Source organism: Microcebus murinus, chromosome 19 (assembly GCF_040939455.1).
Source record: "Microcebus murinus isolate Inina chromosome 19, M.murinus_Inina_mat1.0, whole genome shotgun sequence".
NCBI lineage: Eukaryota > Metazoa > Chordata > Mammalia > Primates > Cheirogaleidae > Microcebus > Microcebus murinus.
The window spans coordinates 37,315,339-37,333,489 of NC_134122.1; the positions used below are offsets into that span (position 1 = coordinate 37,315,339).

Consider the following 18,151-nt stretch of genomic DNA (forward strand, 5'->3'; position numbering starts at 1 on the left):
ATGGTTCTCAGATGGGGGTCACAGGTAACCCTTCCTTGCACAACAGATACCCTTAAAGAGTAGCTACAAAAACCAGTGCAGGCCTCAGGCAAGGTGATAAAAAATTTCTGGGCGAGGGGGTCCCTTTTCTCTTTGGCAGTGGGGAGGGAAGAACTCAAAGACTTCTACCAGAAGTCTGCTCAGACTTTAGGCATAACACGGTGGTTAAGGGCAAAAGTTCTAAAGTCAGAAGAGTGTTCAAATCCCAGCTCTACCTCTCATTAGCTAATGTGCTTCAGCAACCCCTCCGTAAAGTGAGGATAACAGGACTTCACTCATCACCTAACAGCAACTGGCCCATAGCAAGTACACCTAAGTGTTAATGACTATCTCTACTAGAATGTTTTTTTCCTGGCTCCCCAATGATTTAGAATAGCATCTGAGCACCCATGTGTCCCAAGACCAATGCAGAGTGCCCCTCTGGCATCACCGTCAGGTTTGTTCTGTCACTTCCCATACTGGTGGTGGTTCTCTCAATGGTTTTGGAAGGCCCAGCCCCAGTCGAGATGGCCCCGACATTTCCAGCACCATGCAGTGCATCCCAGATAGGCTGAAGGAGGCTGGGAACACTGCTGGAGGACAACACTCAGGAGGCCACTAACCACATCAAACAGCGACATTCCTGCCAATACCCAGAATTGGTTTTCAGAGACATTCAACAAAGTGAATGAGCAACTCAAAATTACCTTCTCCTGAACACGTGGAGAAGTCATTTACTTTTCTTTGTGGCCACAAGAAATTTCCCACCCCAGCCACTGTGCTGAGGACTCCCTCCATGATGCCCCAGATTTCCCTGCACTAATAAAAACCCCAGAGGGGGAAGAAAAAAATAGCATCTGACATAATAAACATTTTTTTCGCTCAAATTTCCCATTCAAGCTTCACAAGACTTTAAAAAAGAACAAGCAGAACAGAAGCCAGTGTTGGGTGGGCCTGTGCTAATTAGAAGAACCCACATGTGGGGGGTACCCTTCCTTTTTCTTGGCTCCTAGCTAGCACTGTTTATATAGAAAGTTTTGTACAAAGTCAAGTTCCCCTTCATGGGAAAGGTGGAGAGGAGAATAAGATGCATCTTTGAAAAAACTCTAGAAATGTTACTCTAAATTAAAATATCAAACCAGCAGCATCAATACCACCAGAGAGCCTGTTAGAAATGTACATCTTGGGCCCCACCTGAACCTACTGAATTAGCTGACATTTCAACACAATTGCCAAGAGAGTCGTATCCGTCCAAGTTAGACATACATACAGTACTCCTCCTAATACTCAGGGGATAAGTTCCAAGACCCCAAGTGAATATCTGAAACCCCTAATAGTACTGAACCCCATATACATTGTTTTTCTCTTAAATATATATACCTATGATAAAATTTAGCTTACAAATTAGAGATAAACAATAATAAAAGAATTATAATATACCGTACATGGGTTGGGTGCAACAACTCATGCCTGTAATCCCAGCATTTGGGGAAGCGGAAACAGGAGGATTACGCGATGCCAGGAATTTGAGACCAGCCTGGGTAACATAGCAAGACCCCATCTCCACAAAATAGTTTAAAATTAGCCAAGCATGGTGGCACATGCCTGTAGTCCCAACTACTTGGGAGGCTGAGGCAGGCGGATGGCTTGGGCCCAGGAGTTCAAGATTGCAGCAAGCTATGATCACGCCACTGCACTTCAGCCTGGGCAACAGATCAAGAAAAATGACTGTGTTCTCTCTCAAAATATAGAAAAATCTCTCTCAAATGAAAACTTGGTTCCAGCCATCTCAAACCAACAAAGGTTTGCAGAGGCCTTCCCACACTGAATGGGGATTTGCCTTTTTATTCAGGGACACTGTAAACAGGGTAGGTTAGCTTTCCCTGAAACTCTGGAAAATCAAAACAAACAAGAAAAAGCCCTGTAAAGCCAAAGATCTAATAGCCATGTCCCTACTCTGAAGGGGCTGCAGTGAAGCTCTAAGGACACTGTGCTGAACAGCTACAAGGAATCCTTCTAATCATGCAACACTGCCACCCCTTGGCGAGGTCTGCAAGGGCAGGAGGCCACCTAAAAAACAGCCCCTGCTCCATTCAAAGGCTATCCTCACATTGAGGATAACCCTTCCCAAAGCAGCCAAGCTTGGCTCCCTGCCACAGCACTAGCACTCTTGAAGTAGGCACAGCATACCCTTAATCTTCAACCCAATAGCTCAAGCTCCTTTCTCCTTTCCTCTGCCTCTAGCCCCTATACTGGTGGCCCACAATTGTTTTTAGTTAAAGGACCCCTCCTCTCTAGAACTGTAGCCCCAAGACTTAGGAATAAAGCCACAATTTAAGGAGCCTGGAGAACACTAACCATCAGCAGAAAGCACACTTCTCTCAGCTCCAAACTCCTGCTCATAAACTACATCCTTTCTGCAAGTCTGTTCCTGCCTCAAGGATACTGGAAATCTTAGATTCAATGGTCTCCAAAAGTTCTAACTGCTAACACCTCAAGACTGAGGGTCCAATATGTCAAAATACTCTAAAACCAAATGAGCCAATAAGACCCATGACCATACTCTGTTCTTATATACCAGCACCATGAAGATCAGAACATAATTATTGTGGAAACTGCTAAACCTAAAATCATTTCCAAAAAATGTCTGAAAAGATAGAGAAAGAGGCTTTTTAAGTACTGAGGACCCAAAGGTAGAAAAGGGGGTCTGAATTGTGGGAAGACTATTTGGGGAGCAATGACTGCAGATGAGACCCCATATGCCACACTGATTCCAGCCTCTCTTGCAGACTAGAGAGGCTATTAGGGAGATCTGGTTACAGACCCCATGGTGGGTGGTTAAGGAGGATAAGAAATGAGACACCACCTCACACCTGTCGGAATGACTGCTATCAAAAAAATTAAAGGGTTGGCAAGCATATGTACACTGTTGGTGGGAATGTGGATTAATATGGCAACAGTCTCTGCAATAAATAAATTAGCTGAGCATGGTGGTGCACACCTGTAGTCCCAGCTACTTGGAAGGCTAAGGTGGCAGGATCCCTTGAGCCCAAAAGTTCAAGGTTACAATGGGTTGTGATCACACAACTGTATTCCAGCCTGGGAAACAGAAAAAAAAAAAGCAAGCCGAGTAAAAGCAATGCCTGGTAAGATCCACTCGGCAATACTTTCTCAGTTTTTATACGCCAGGCCACTCTCAACCTACTTTTTTTGAGTCTCGCTCTGTCACCCAGGCTAGAGTCCCGTGGCATCAGCCTAGCTCACAGCAACCTCAAGCTCCTGGACTCAAGCGATCCTCCTATCTGAGCCACCCAAGTAGCTGGGACTACAGGTATACCACCGTGCCCAGCTAATTTTTCTATTTTTAGTAGAGACGGTATCTGGCTCTGCTCAGACTGGTCTTGAACTCCTGAGCTCAAGTGATCCTGCCTCAGCCTCCAAGACTGCTAGGATTACAGGCGTGAGCCATCACACCTGGTCTCTCTACCTTTGATTAGAGCTCCCCCATTCCAACAGGGAAGCAGCTATCCCTTTTCACAAAGCCATTAGTTTCTCTGCCTCAAATCAGAGATTTGAGGATGAAAGAGTAACTCTTCTCTAGAAAACATACTTGAACAGAGAACATGCTGCAGCACCCTTGAAAAATTTCAAGTGGAAAAGCAATTCCCAACTAGGGTTCCCAGGCATATTTGCAAGCTATGTTTCTGACAGCAATCATCTTACAAATTACGTTTTAAAGTGTAATGACAAATATCTCTTGCTCTTGGCTGGAATTTTCAGCTCTGCCTAACTAAAATTCATGCTAAACAATCGGCTAGCAAGAATAGGCAAGTTTACGGGCATGTGTTTAAGAAGTAGAAGGGCTATATGTAATCCTAGCACTCTGGGAGGCTCAAAACCAGCCTGAGGAAGAGCAAGACCCTGTCTCTACTAAAAAATAGAAATTAATTGGCCAACTAAAAATATATAGAAAAAATTAGCCAGGCATGGTGGCGCATGCCTGTAGTCCCAGCTACTTGGGAGGCTGAGGCAGAAGGATTGCTTGAGCCCAGGAGTTTGAGGTTGCTGTGAGCTAGGCTGATGCCGCAGCACTCTAGCCTGGGCAACATACTGAGACTGTCTCAACAACAACAACAAAAAAGTGGAGGGGCACTGCTCTTAGGCTTTAACTGACCACACCCTACAACCATTAGGAGGAACAGGACTTCCCACACCCCAAAGACTCAAGCCTAAAATCTCAAAATACCAATGACCTCTAGCCCTTTGTGTACAAGTAGAATGTGAAAGTGCCACTGTTTCCTTACAGTAATTACCTACCTAAGCCCCATTAACCAGGGAAATGAGAGGGTCAATCACTTTTTATATATAAAAATATAATTCACAAATTTACTTATTTTTACAAAACCCCAACCCAGAAGCAGGTCCTCTACAAACGGTTTATTTTAGGTCATAATCTCTACTTCCCTTTCTCAGCAAACCCTCCCCCCCTTCTCTCCATCATTCCCAAGCCTCTTCTCCCAAATCAAGCATTCTTATAAGCCTTAAGTAAACAAAAGTTTGGGATAGGAGTTTGTCCCCTTCAGGGTCCCCCCCCCCCACAATGCAATAAAATTGCATTGTGGTTTCAGAATAAAAATGCTACAAAATGGAAAGAGTCAGAAGTGTAGGACTCAATCCTGGCTTCTGATTCTTAGCCATGTAACTCATGCACTTCCCTTTCTGAGCATTAGACCATGACTCAACTCCATATAACTCCATGGCATTTGGCAGGCCCTCAGTATGTAAGGTCAGTATAGTGGGAAAGGTAATTGGGTTCAGTAATCAGTTTCTGTTCCTGGTTCTGCCTGTGAGAAGCAAGTCTTTTTGACATTCAGTAGGTACTCAGTCACTCTCCTTCCTGTGAAAGAACCAATATGGCTGGCCAAGGTACTCTTCATCATGTTCAGATTTGAATACTGCCCCCAACCTCATTTGAGCCTCACCCTTAGCAATGCGTCAAAACAGGCAAGAGTTCCTAAAAAGGGTAAAACTACGAATAAATAATAAACTAAAACCAACATGCAAATGTGGTAAAAGAAAAACTCCCACAGTTGGGCAAATTTGGGGCAACACATGACATCACATGTCCATTTATCTCTTTTATACATCCAATTTGCCATGACATTAAAGTTTAATCTCTAACTCTTAAAGGATACCACTTGACCTTTTCTCCCCTGGATCAAGTATCAAACACTTTATTCCAGTTCCTGCTGGGCAGGAACAAATTATTCCAATTCCTGATGGGTAGGAGGATATGAAAGAGGAAAACTCCCCGCGCATCCTGACCCGGACATCAATCCTCCAGGAGACTGAAGAGGGGGAAGAGGAACAAAATTTAACTAAAACGATGGTTTTTAATGGGAACCAGAGGTATGGTTACAATTACGTAGTCCGACACAAAAAACCCGTGGGTGATCATGAATTGAAGGTTACAAAATAACAAAGGTAACACTGGGTACAGGAAGAAAAGCTGTTCCAGAACTTCAGGAGCCAGGCTAATACGGCCTCTCCCTGCGATCCTGTCTGTGCTCACCCCTGGAAAATAAGAACAAAAAGGCATCCATTAGGTTGGAGTTACCAGCCTCTCCATCCATCCCCCCCCACACACACACACACAGACCCCATATATCCTACCTGCCACTCCTACCCAATCAACCAAACATCTCATCTCAGTAAGTAGGGTGGGCCTACAGATTCCTCCCCCTGAAATAATCTGCCTTCCCTCCCTCCCTACTATATAGTTTACAATCTCAGGTCTTTCCAACGTAAGCCCTGAAATAAAACCACTTTCTCAATAAAACCTTGTTATCCCATGGCCTCTGTTAAACTGCTCTAGTTTTACTTCAATTTAAAGTCTTACTCACCTGGAGTCCATCTTGCCAGGGCCAAAGCCGCCTCTGTCCCCACCACCCCGGCCCCCTCGGAAGCCCCCACGGTCCCCACCACGGCCCCGGTAGCCGCCTCGATCATAGCCTCCTCTGCCACCACGACGATCATCTCCATAGTTACCCCCTAGGACAAAAGAAATATGATCTATCAATATCCCCATCCTTCTACCTTCCCCATAGCCTTCCTGCTTAAAAATTAAGGACTTAAAAATGAAGCATTGCCTCTCTTACCCATATGAGAGCCTCCTGGTCCCCCTCCTGGGCCATCTGGTTTAGGGGCCTTACACTGATTGCATTCATTCCTCCAAGAGAAGTTCATGTTCTCACATGTACTGAGGAAAAGGAACACAATTAGTTTGGAGGAATGGGGAGTAGGCAAGACCTAGAATTAGGAACAGATTTCAGTGATCTTAGAGATATAGTGATGAAACTGAGTCCTCAAAAAGACTCGCTTCTCACAAGCAGAACCAGGAACAGAAACTGTGATTACTAAACCCAGTCAATTACCTTTCCTACTATCCAGACCTTACTTAGGGGTAAGCCCTCAACTAAATCTGCCCCCCAAAATGTGGCCCTGACATTTGTTAGTTTAGAATAAACACCCACACAACTCTACCATAATATCAAAGGGCACATGTAAGAAGACTAAAAAAAAAATTAACTTTCACTCACGGATTAGGACACTTCCAGTCCCCAGCTCGTTGCTGTCCTCCACCACCACCACCTCCACTGGGGAATCCTCCTCGGCCGCCGCCGCCACTGCCACCACCTCCATAGCCTCCACGGCCCATGGGTCCTAGTGTAGATACAAGTACAGGTGAGCTTCCCTTCCAAGTTTGGTTAACCTAACATTTTCCTACGTAAGCCCCTACCCATCCTCTGCACTCCCCACCATCATGCCACCAGCAGATAGGAACTCCTCACCTCCTCGCCCTCGGCCTCCACGACCATTGCCACCACCCCGATTGAAGTCAGCTCGGCGAGTAGCAAATGAGACCTTGATAGGATTCCCGGAGAATTCTTTACCTAAAGGAGGTATTTTTTTAAAAAAAAACTTTTTTTGATTCAAGACCTCTGGATCTAAATACACATTTCATACAATCTAAGACTACCTTTCTGAAAAAGTTTAAAATCTAATGAGACATAAGCAAGAGACTATACTGAATTTGCATCTAAAGTAAGTGTTGGAAGACACAAAAGAACCCTCAAATCATGGCCTACTCTCTAAGGCTAATTGCCCTATCCCCACCCGCACCTCCACCACTTTCTCATACGTACCATCAAACCAGTCAATAGCTGCCTTAGCAGAAGGTGGGTCATCAAAAGAAACCGTTGCCTCTCCCTTCAGCTTGCCAGTTTCCCTGTCTGTGTACAAATTAATCATGGGCTGTCCTGTTTTCTTGTTTGTCTGAGGAAAAGAAAATTAGTTAACATCACATTTAGAGGCTATAGTACTACCTTCTACCCTCTTCCCCTAGAACCTGAATTTAAATTATTCCCAAAGTTCAGCTCCCCTCTTCCCAGTAGTTACTTCACCCTATCTCACACGTATGCTGAATTAAAGTCATGCTCTACAACTGCTTCTCACTTCAGGTAAAACTAAAAATTATATGGAGCACAAATCCAAGAGTTCAGGGCACTCCCTTATCAACTATACTTTTGTGTGAAGATAGGCTTTATTCAGAACATAGCAACAGCAGCCAGGTGCAATGGTTTATGGCCTATAATCCCAGCACTTTGGGAGACCAAGAGGGGAGGATCCCTTGAGCCCAAGAGTTAGCTGAAACCAGCCTAAGCAATATTTGTATTTATTTACAGAAAATAAATAAAAAAATTAGCTAGGCATGGTGGCATACTCCCGTGGTCCTAGCTATTCAGGAGGCTGAGGCAAGAGGATCAGTGAGCCCAGGAGCTAGGATAAGTAGGATGATGCCACTGATAGCCCTAGAAACAGGAGACCCTGTTTCAAAAACAAACAAAAAACAGCTAATAGGCTTTCCTCAACAAATTAAGCTGACAACCACCATTAAGGACTTTTGTCTTCACTTCTGACAACCATTAAGACCTATTTTGACTAATGTGTGAAAAACACTTAAGAAAGCACCCATTCTGCTCCACAAGTACCTTAATAATACCAATCTGTTTGAAGTAATCAGCCACAGACTCAATTGTAACATTCTCCCCCAGGCCTTGCACGAAGATGGTGTTGTTGTCTGAATTATCCTGTTCTGCTTGTTGAACACAGAAGGGATGCAAATTTGAAGAGGGAGGTAAAAGTAAAAAAAAAAAGTAAAGAGAAAACAATGGTAAAGAAAAGGTAAAACAAGTGACCCAATCTAAGAAACACTTGACAGTAAGCTTCAAGGAGGAAAAACTTATCAAAAGGACTTAACTATCAGTCAAGCAACCAGTAACATTTGTTTAGGTTAATTTAACACAGTGACCGACACACTAGAAAAAATAATTTTTTTCCTTGGGGCCACATTATTTTATTATAAAAATAGAATAAAACTTCAAAAACACAATGATCCTTTCTAATTGAATGAAAAATGTTATTTATTGTATTCCATGTGTAGGCAACTTGAAAAACGGTTCATGTGGCAACCAAGCTAATGGGATATGTGAGTTATATATGCTTCACAAGGCCCGGGGCTCAAAACTATCGTGAGTTAAATACAGCTCACACGGCAGTTAATGTATTTTAATATTCAAGAGCTTATATGCTAGCCATGTCCATACATTTTACATTTAGTTTTATAGCTACCCTTTGAAACATGTTAAGACATTGTACAGAAACCAGGGTTCAAGAGTTAACTGCCTTGGTCCTCAGGCACGTGGGGAAAAAAAAAAAAAAAAAGAGTTAACTGCCTGACGGCCGGGCAGGGGTGGCTCACGCCTGTAATCCTAGCACTCTGTGAGGCTGAGGGCAGGAGGATTGCTCAGAATATCAGGAGTTCGAAACCAGCCTGAGCAAGAACAAGACCCCGACTCTACTAAAAAATATAAAGAAATTAATTGTCCAACTAAAAATATATACAAAAAATTAGCCAGGCATGGTAGTGCATGCCTGTAGTCCCAACTACTTGGGAGGCTGAGGCAGGAGGATCGCTTGAGCCCGTGAGTTTGAGGTTGCTGTGAGCTAGGCTGATGCCACAGCACTCTAGTCCAGGCAACAGAGCGAGACTGTCTCAAAAAAAAAAAAAGTTTACTGCCTGAGATCACACAACAAAGTACATCAACTTTCAATTGTAGAAACCCATTTACTTTAAAAAATCTAGTACACAAACATGAATGCCATCAAAACAATAGATTCATTAAATGCTTCTCCTTATGTGCAATGCTATTGGATCTTTTGTTCACCAATTTGACATGACTTACATTTTAAAAAATCACTGCTTTAAATCAACAGCTCTAGGCCGGGCGTGGTGGCTCACGCCTGTAATCCTAGCACTTTGGGAGGCCGAGGCGGGTGGATTGCTCAAGGTAAGGAGTTCGAAACCAGCCTGAGCGAGACCCTGTCTCTACCAAAAATAGAAATAAATTAATTGACCAACTAAAAATATATATACAAAAAATTAGCCTGGCATGGTGGTGCATGCCTGTAGTCCCAGCTACTCGGGAGGCTGAGGCAGTAGGATTGCTGAGTCCCGGAGATTGAGGTTGCTGTGAGCCAGGCTGACGCCATGGCACTCACTCTAGCCTGGGCAACAAAGTGAGACTCTGTCTCAAAAAAAAAAATAAATAAATAAATAAATCAACAGCTCTAGAGTGTGGTCCATAGATGCATGAGCATCATCTGGGACTTGTCAGAAATGCCAATTATCAGGCTCCTCTCAGACCGTCTAAATTGCTGGGGCAGTAACCCGCATTTCACATTGTTTCTGACATACAGTCATTTATGAACCAGTGCCAACTAAAGTTACATCTAAAATCTCTAATCTACACCTGTTTTTCAGTTTCCATTTTTTAGTTTCAAAGAATATATAGGAAGTCTTAACACCACTCCAGCCACTCTTTCGTGCCACCTATGAACTCACCGGAGTCATGACGTGATCCTTGGTCCCGAGGGCCTTAAGTGACATGGAAAAAAAGAAAACAAAAACAAAAAAAACAAGGAAAAGAGGAGCCGTTAGTCAACAGGAAAAAATAGGGCAAAAAATTAACACTAAATCCAAATTCTTGTAAAACATCAGGTAAGTGCTCACAGCCTCACTCCAAATCCTGTCCTGGATTGCCTGCCCAGAGTAGGAAATCCTAGGGCAGGGCTGGGGAAGACACAGGCCCCTTTTCTTAAGATCTGTAACTTGAGTCCCCATAGGGACAACTCCACACTTCAGAAAATGCTGCCTCCCCCAGCTCAGGCTGGGAAATGTCCTCAGCACAGATGGGGGGGAGGGGGGTAGACCCATTATTAAAGTTAACAAACCAACTCATAGCTTGGCCCTGTTCTCTCACCCCAGAGAGATATGGGCTCACCACCAGCAATGTGATGTGCATCCATCCAGTTTCTCCAAACTTTAACACCAAAGACACTTATCCCTCGTGGAACAATTTTTAATTTCATCTTTAGAAACCATTCTTAAAACCATGTTATGTTTCCCCAACCACATGAAAATAAAAAACATACATAATAGCTATTATATTTTTAAAGCATGTCCCAGGAAACAGACCAGAAATCTTATTTCCATAATGCAGCCTCTACTTTTTTCCCAGAGACTGTCTTTGACCAATGTTCATCTGAATTTGCCACATATAAATATTGTACCCACACGCAATGACACCTAAGTCATGAACCCAAGCCTTTGGCTTTAAATGTTGAGACAAATCAAGAAACCTTTTGTTAGTTAACCAAACCAGAAAAGTTCCAGCTTACTGGGAGACTTCTCAAATTTGCCATTTTTTCCATGAATTCAGTTTGTGCTGTTTTTAAGACCTGGTTATTTCCCATGAGCCACACATGCTCCCAATCTTTCTTGAAGTAGTCCACACCTTCCTTCCCAGAGCTAGTTCCTATTTGCCCATCTGAGTTAAGTCCATATATGTAAAATTGCATTGACACCATTCAGTACTTAATATATAAATATATACCAACTTCACCATCCTCAGGGTAGGGCAATTGTTTCACATCCCTCTTCCAGAATTAAAACATTTGGAGGTTGTCATACACACGGACACACACACTAGCCTTGGACACAATGATCAAAAGGATCCTAAAGCCAACTTGGCACCATGTGTTCCAGCACACACTCTCCAGTTTCTCATGATGGAGGGTCACTAAGTGCCAGGTGTGGCAACACCCCTGTCAGAGGCCTACTAGACACCTCATATTAACCTGGATCAAACCAATTTGGTACCAGACGACTGCTGAGTCTTATCCCTGCCTGCCTGCAGGTTAGCACACATCTGGCTGCAGGTGGCATTCTACCCCACCCCTTTCTGGAGGTGGTTCTGGACACTTCAAAACCTTTGACACTTAAATTAACACGCTAAGACATCTGCAAATGAACAATCAGACAAAGCATTGCTGGGAGTTGGGAATTTTGGAAACTCTGTTCACTTACCACCAAATTTATTGAAGCCACCACGGTCACTTCCGCTGGAGAAGACAAGTTAGAAGAAAGGACATGAAGCTTCCAACGGCTACAAAAGGGTGTTTTTTGATTTTGTTTTAACATTCCCCAAACATGGGTAGGTGTTTTTGGAAAAAGGTACAAGTGGCTACTAAAATACATCCCTTCCTGACCACCCCTTGTCTGACCTTTGAGCATGTCACACACACGTGTGCAATTTCTCAGACACAGTTATTAAAGATTTTGCTTTAAAAGATATGTCTATTTCCTCTGGAAAAAAATGACCCATTTTCCTTGGTCCTTCTTCCGATGGAGCAGATGTTTTTTTCCTCTTGTCGTGAGTGGTTGACAACCCAGTAGGTGGTTTAAAAACCCTACCCCCAATTTACCCAGAAGACATTTCACACCAGGCTGGGGTAGCCCTGAACACGTTTGTGATTTTTGCTTTGAAAGCAGCAAGCAGACCCAACCCCGTTCCATAAAAAGTCAAAACCAAAGGCAATTTCCCCTTAAAGCGAGACAAACTTAGCTAAGCCTGTCCTAACTACTGAGCTGTTTTTGATTTCCCCCCCTCCCCCGGGGTCACCCCTTCTACACTGCGAGAAGAGCGGAGTATTTTGCAATGTCACCTTTCATACCTGTGGCACATAAAATGCAGAGCAAGTTAACAGTCACATAACAGTTGTTTTTCTTTTTAAAGTTTTGCATTAAACACACGCACACAACAGAGTTTTCCTTATTTTTGTACGTTTTTTGAGATTGCCCCCACCCACCCCTGAATACTTACCTATACAAACTCATTTAAAAAACCTACTTTTTCCAAAAAGGAGTAACACTGACAATCCTCCCCTTTTTCAAGGGAGACAGAGTAGGGTCCTTCAAATCATATTTACCAACAGATTTGACGACTGTTTTAACATCAAATCTAGGTTTCACTTCATGATCATGGTATCTCCCCTACCAGGTAAGCATAAAAGGTTTTACTTCAAATCAACTTCAGTGGGAAGAAAGGAAAGAAGGTCCAGTTGGACAAGCTGTTTTTTAAGTAACCAGGGAAAAGCAAGACAGTGGAACAAATAGGTGGAATACCACTGTCAGGAGTACTTTTGCCCAAAAGGTCTGCACACTTCAGTCAGATGACCCCATAAACCAAGTCACACACAAAATCAATGTCAGTCAAATTAGTGCAAATCAAGCTCATGGATTCAAGTGACTACAGAATAGCCAATTCCTGGAAGCTGAAGTCAGGTTAACATTACCAACTCCCTTAGAGGACACATGGGAATACACATACCAAGTTTCCCTATTTCCCAGGAGTGGGATCATCAGTTTCCCTTGCAGAGAAAGTCTTTACTCCCATGTTTCTTGCCTAGGGTATCAATGACTCCAATCCATATCATATCTATGTATTCTTTCTTTAGAAATAAAAGCATCAATACTCAAATCTCTATTCAGTGGTGTGGATGGGAGTTCAGGCTCCCAAATTCTCACAAAAATAAAATAGGGATGTACAAAGAAAGTCACTGCCTCCAAATCAAAGCCCTCACAGATCCCTAGACAACAATACTACTGAACAATGTACTAGAGACTGGCTGTAGGGGAGATTCATGCAACCCCCGACCCTCCCCACAAAACATACTCCCTGGCTCACAAGACACCTACCCCATGCCACCTCTGCCTCCACGGCCACCTCCACGACCTCTGGGTTCATAGCCACCACTGCTGCGGTTGTAACCACCGCCACCGCCCCTGCCGCGGCCCCCACGGTCCTGCTGGCCTCCCCCGTAGCCGCCGCCACTCTGGTCCTGATTGCCATAACCACCACCACCACCACTCATGGAGGACTGATCTTGGCCATAGTTACCTGTCAGGAAAAAAAGAATGCTTTAACAACAACAACAAAGAAAAAAAGACTGTAAAGTAGCACTAACAAGGGTTCAACAGTACCAAATTAAACACAATACAAATTAAAAACAGAGCTAGGAAACAAGAAAACAATCCTTTTAGGACAAGGGCCAAACAGAATATAAATCCATAGAGAAAATAGGTATGAGAAAAAGCCGAAGACACCGTCTCACCTCCACCGCCCCCTCCGCCACCTCCACTGCCACTGTTGTACTGGCTCTGCTGTCCATAGCCCTGAGGGGGATTATAGGAGCTTTGCTGCTGCCCGTAGTTTTGTTGCTGTCCACCATAGCCAGACTGTTGGCCATAGCCCCCACTCGGGGGCTGCCCGTAGCTGCTGCTCTGAGAACTGCTACTGTAACTAAGAGAAACAAAAGGAAATGATCATAACCCCAGCATGCCCAAAACTACCTTTCACTTTTAGTACATCCCATTTCTCTGTACCCAATGCAGATTACACCACCTCCAATCACACCTCACAACTGTTCCTACTGCTGGTCACTTCATCATTCCGTATCAATTCACCCCTAATCTTTCAAGCCTTGCCCCCACAACACCTTACCTTCCCGAGGTGCTGCTGGGAGCCGGCTGCTGGCCATAGCCAGGGTAAGAGGACTGCTGCCCATAAGACGATTGGGAACTCTGGCTACTGCCATAGCCACCAGTTGAGCCATATCCCTGGGGAGTTGACTGAGTACTATAGCCTGCTACAAGGAAAAGAAAAAGGAAGTCACTGAAGGTATGAGAAAAGAACAAAAGCACAAGGAATGGGTAAAACATACATTAGCTAATCTTCACCCATACTTGAAAAGTCAGCCTCTTAGAAGCTGCTAATCTTGCAATTCATAGTCAAAGAAGTTACTCTTTTAAACTCTAAAGTTAATGCTTTAACTTATACTGATTCCTTAGGACAGTTCCAATTTCATCCTCCCTACCCCAAAGCCAGTCTCCAGGGCCACCCCCTAATCACAACCCAAAAGATCCCTACTTATTAACAACATTTTAATGTGCTGGTATGTGTACACTATATACAATCCACATTAGTTATTTACACTTTAGAACCTTTGAGTAAATTCCACCTTCTTATGTTATCACCTGATACACAGTAGCCTGACTTCAAACATCTTTATGTAAACCATTTTCTCAGTATAAGAATCAGCTTAAGGCTGGGTGTGGTGGCTCACGCCTGTAATCCTAGCACTCTGATAGGTGGAGGTGGGAGGATCCCTTGAGCTCATGATTTCGGAGACCAGCCTGAGCAAGAGTGAGATCCCATCTCTACTAAAAACAGAAAGAAATTGGCTGGACAACTAAAAATATATAGAGAAAAAATTAGCCAGGCATGGTGGCGCATATGCCTGCAGTCCTAGCTACTCAGGAGGTAGAAGAAGGAGGACTGCTTGCTCCTCAGGAGGCTGAGGTAGAAGGACTGCTTAAGTCCAGGAGTTTGAGGTTGCTGTGAGCTAGCCCGACGCCCAGGCAACAGAGTAAGACTATGTCTCCCCAAAAAAAAATCAGCTTAAAATTGGTTCTTCCTTTAGGGAATACCCCCTCTATAATGCTGAGAAGGGAAACGGGAAAAGGTCCAGCATAAATATAAAAGTAAAAAGTCAAGCCAGACACAGTGGTGCATGCCTGTAATCCCAGCTACCAGGAGGCTGGGGTGGAAGGATCAGATGCTTGAGCCCAGGAGTACAAGACTAGCCTGGGCAACATATCAAAAACCTGTCTCCTCCCTCCCAAAAAACAAAGAAAAGTAAAATGTCAAAAATAAAAGGAAACAAATAGAATTACAAACCAATAAACTTTTGTTTGAAAGGTCTGACTCCAAAGAGTTTTAAGAATCATACACTGGGGGGGGGGGAGACACAGGACTGCTTCAACATTTCAGCACTGCTACAGTTTAAGAAAAGCAACATTCAGAAAGCAGGAAGAGGCGGGGTGACCCACTGAGCGACTCACTGTTCTGAGTCTGTCCATAAGAACCACCGTAGCTGCTCTGACCATAGCCTGAAGTGTCTGACTGGCCGTAACCACTGTAACTCTGCTGTCCATAGGGCTGACTGCTCTGCTGCGAGTAGCCCTGCCCCGGCTGGGTGGGGTAGGCCCCATAGCTGGAGAAAAAGAAAAACAGTACAATCAGAAAGATATCTTCACCAACCTTGCCCTCTAAAAATTCTAGAAGCCCAAAAATGGCACTCACCTTTGGGTTGCTTGTTGGGTATAGTCTGTCGAAAAAGAAGAAAATCACATTACTTTCAGCCATCACTCTGAGAGTGGAACAGAGCTAATTACTGTTCCTCCAAATTAAAAAAAAAAAAAAAGAACAAGACTATGTTGAATGATAGAGCATACATTCCTCCATGAGACACACTGGTTGAGAAGACAGATCTTAGTTTCTATGTTCGGATCATGGTCAAGTTTTCTTTTCTTTCTTTTTTTTTTTTTTTGAGGCAGAGTCTCACTTTGTTGTCCAGGCTAGAGTGAGTGCCATGGCGTCAGCCTCGCTCACAGCAACCTCAATCTCCTGGGCTCAAGCGACCCTCCTGCCTCAACCTCCCGAGTAGCTGGGACTACAGGCATGTGCCACCATGCCCTGCTAATTTTTTGTATATATATTTTTAGTTGGTCAATTAATTTCTTTCTATTTTTGGTAGAGATGGGGTCTCGCTCAGGCTGGTTTCGAACTCCTGACTTTGAGCAATCCGCCCGCCTCGGCCTCCCAAAGTGCTAGGATTACAGGCGTGAGCCACCGCGCCCGGCCATGGTCAAGTTTTCTCACAGCAAAGAAAATGCAAATTTTTACAAAGATCAAGAAACCTTAACTATTGGAAAAACCAAGGGTCTCGGTGGACAGCTACAATTTTCTGCAAACTCAATTCAGGTCGGGAACTGCTCTGGAATATTCTACACACATTTCATTTTCAAACCCATTCTATGAGAAAAGCATGATCACCAGGAGTCAAGAGACAGGTGATTTGCCTCAGTAGCACAGGTTTAAATTCAGGCCATGTTGTTCAGATGTGACTCTCTTAACCAAAACCCAAAGAACAAGACTTTCTCAAAAAGACCATTCCTCACCCTCTGACCAACCGTGCAGATGATAAAGTGTGCTTTTAGTGCAAACCCAGGCAACCAAGACAAGAGAGCCCTTTGACCCCAAATGGCAGAGATCTTCAAAGTGCTCCCCTGAGGAGGCCAAAGTCAACTGGTACTTAAGTCCCCTGCCTGTGGCTCCAAATGATGCCGTTTTTCTCATCTACCCTGCCTTCCTCTTCAGAGCTGTGGGGAGACCTAGCCACCATAGGTAATGAAAGTGCTTTTAAAACGCCACACTAAAGAGTCACTAGCACGATTAACTCATTCCCTCGGTTCAGGAAACGAGGCGCTTCCCCCGCAGGAAAAAGCAAAAGGACGGGGAGAGGGTGTGGTCTCTGGCTGCCATTCTTTCCGGTTCCAACCTCAGAAATAAAAACTTTAGGCGGGAAAACCCTCGAGCAAGGTCCCCCAGCCCGTTGGTAGATCCCCACCCCCGAAACCGTTAAGCGGGCGCACGGGCCCAATCCGGAGCCTCCGCCTCCGGCCGCGTGGCAACTGAAGCGGGAACGAGGCTGACCCGGCCCTTCCCGAGAGACCCTGGGGGGCGAGGCCCAAACGCAACGCCGGCTCTGTAATCTTCCGCAAAGGGTCTCGCGACAAAAAGCCAGACCAACACGAGGCAGGGAAGGGGGATACGCGCCGCAAGAAAGGGGGGAGGGGCCAGTAGAGCGCGTGCGCGCACCGAGTGCCCGGATGCAGCACTGCGACAAAGCGGGCCCGAGCGCGGGGCTGGGAGTAGAGGATTAGGGTACTGAGATGGGAATTTCCACCCAGACTTCACGCTTCAAATCACCAAGAAGCATCCCTCTCAGCCCTCACTTCAAGTAAATAGACTGCGAAGGGAAGACTTCCTGCCCCGCAAGAGAAGCGCCAGAGAGAAACAAAATGGCGACATCGGCCTCCCCCTTTCACCCCTCTCCGCTGCTTCCCGCCACAGTGGTACGAGGAGATCCCACACGCGATCGCCGCCCCGCTCCCACCGAAAATCAAAAGCCCAGCTGGAAGGGAACGAGGCCTCCGACCGGCGCGCCGCCGCCGCCTCGCGCCCTTACATACCGTTTGAGGCCATGTCCGCGCACGCGCGCACGGCCAACAAGCAACAAGATTCCAACACTACGGAGCACCGACGCCGCGAGGACTGAGCAGCCCCGCCTCCTGCGTCGAGGCTTATGTACGCCTCCCCGCCCACGCACGGCGGAGGGCTGTACCAAGTGTGCAAAAGGAAAGGGGAAAGCAGGGCTGGAATCCTACCGCTTTCCAGGAAGCTTAGAGGGTCTGAGCAGACGGAAGGGAAACGGATTAACTAGGAACCACGTTGGTACTACATTTAATCATATTTTTCTGATGGAGAAGTGCTATTTCCTCTGCAGGACTAGCCCCACGATTCACCTGCGCCCCTATAAGGGCACTGTGGTACGGTCCGATCGCCCTCTGGGGGCGGGGTGAGGGGCCCCGGGCGTCTGCGGACGGAACTGTAGTCTTAGCCAGGAGTCGCAGGGTGGGAACCGAAATTCCTGTGGCTGGCCCCTTTCTCTGGGCCCCACTTTCACTCGCTATGGCGAGCTCCTACCTTCCATTGCCCTTCGACTGTATCAGACGCATCGTCGTTCCAGCCACCAACTTCCCTCTCTG

At 45.2% G+C, this 18,151-nt stretch overlaps 1 protein-coding gene across 2 annotated transcripts; it reads right to left on the minus strand.

The window, feature by feature from the left end:
• Positions 1-5,391: 5,391 nt before the first annotated feature.
• FUS (FUS RNA binding protein) lies at positions 5,392-17,680 on the minus strand. Of its 2 annotated transcripts, none has more exons than XM_012764142.3 (15): positions 17,576-17,680; positions 15,624-15,648; positions 15,383-15,534; positions 13,983-14,124; positions 13,594-13,781; positions 13,178-13,379; positions 11,507-11,541; positions 9,983-10,015; positions 8,070-8,173; positions 7,224-7,353; positions 6,870-6,971; positions 6,618-6,741; positions 6,177-6,277; positions 5,922-6,069; positions 5,392-5,592 (listed from the first exon to the last, which is right to left on the minus strand). In XM_012764142.3, the coding sequence occupies exons 1-15, from the start codon at positions 17,586-17,588 to the stop codon at positions 5,553-5,555; spliced, it is 1,539 nt and encodes a 512-aa protein (XP_012619596.1). In that variant the 5' UTR covers positions 17,589-17,680; the 3' UTR covers positions 5,392-5,552. The 2 variants fall into 2 exon arrangements, with proteins under 2 accessions (XP_012619596.1, XP_012619595.1); XM_012764141.2 differs by having other exon boundaries at positions 13,983-14,127.
• Positions 17,681-18,151: the final 471 nt, after the last annotated feature.

Coding starts and splice junctions, on each gene's coding strand:
- FUS (XM_012764141.2), bottom strand. Junction 8,174..9,982: donor AGGATCACGTCATGACTCCG/GTGAGTTCATAG, acceptor TTCAACAAGCAG/AACAGGATAATTCAGACAAC. Junction 6,278..6,617: donor GACTGGAAGTGTCCTAATCC/GTGAGTGAAAGT, acceptor CCTTTTCCTCAG/TACATGTGAGAACATGAACT.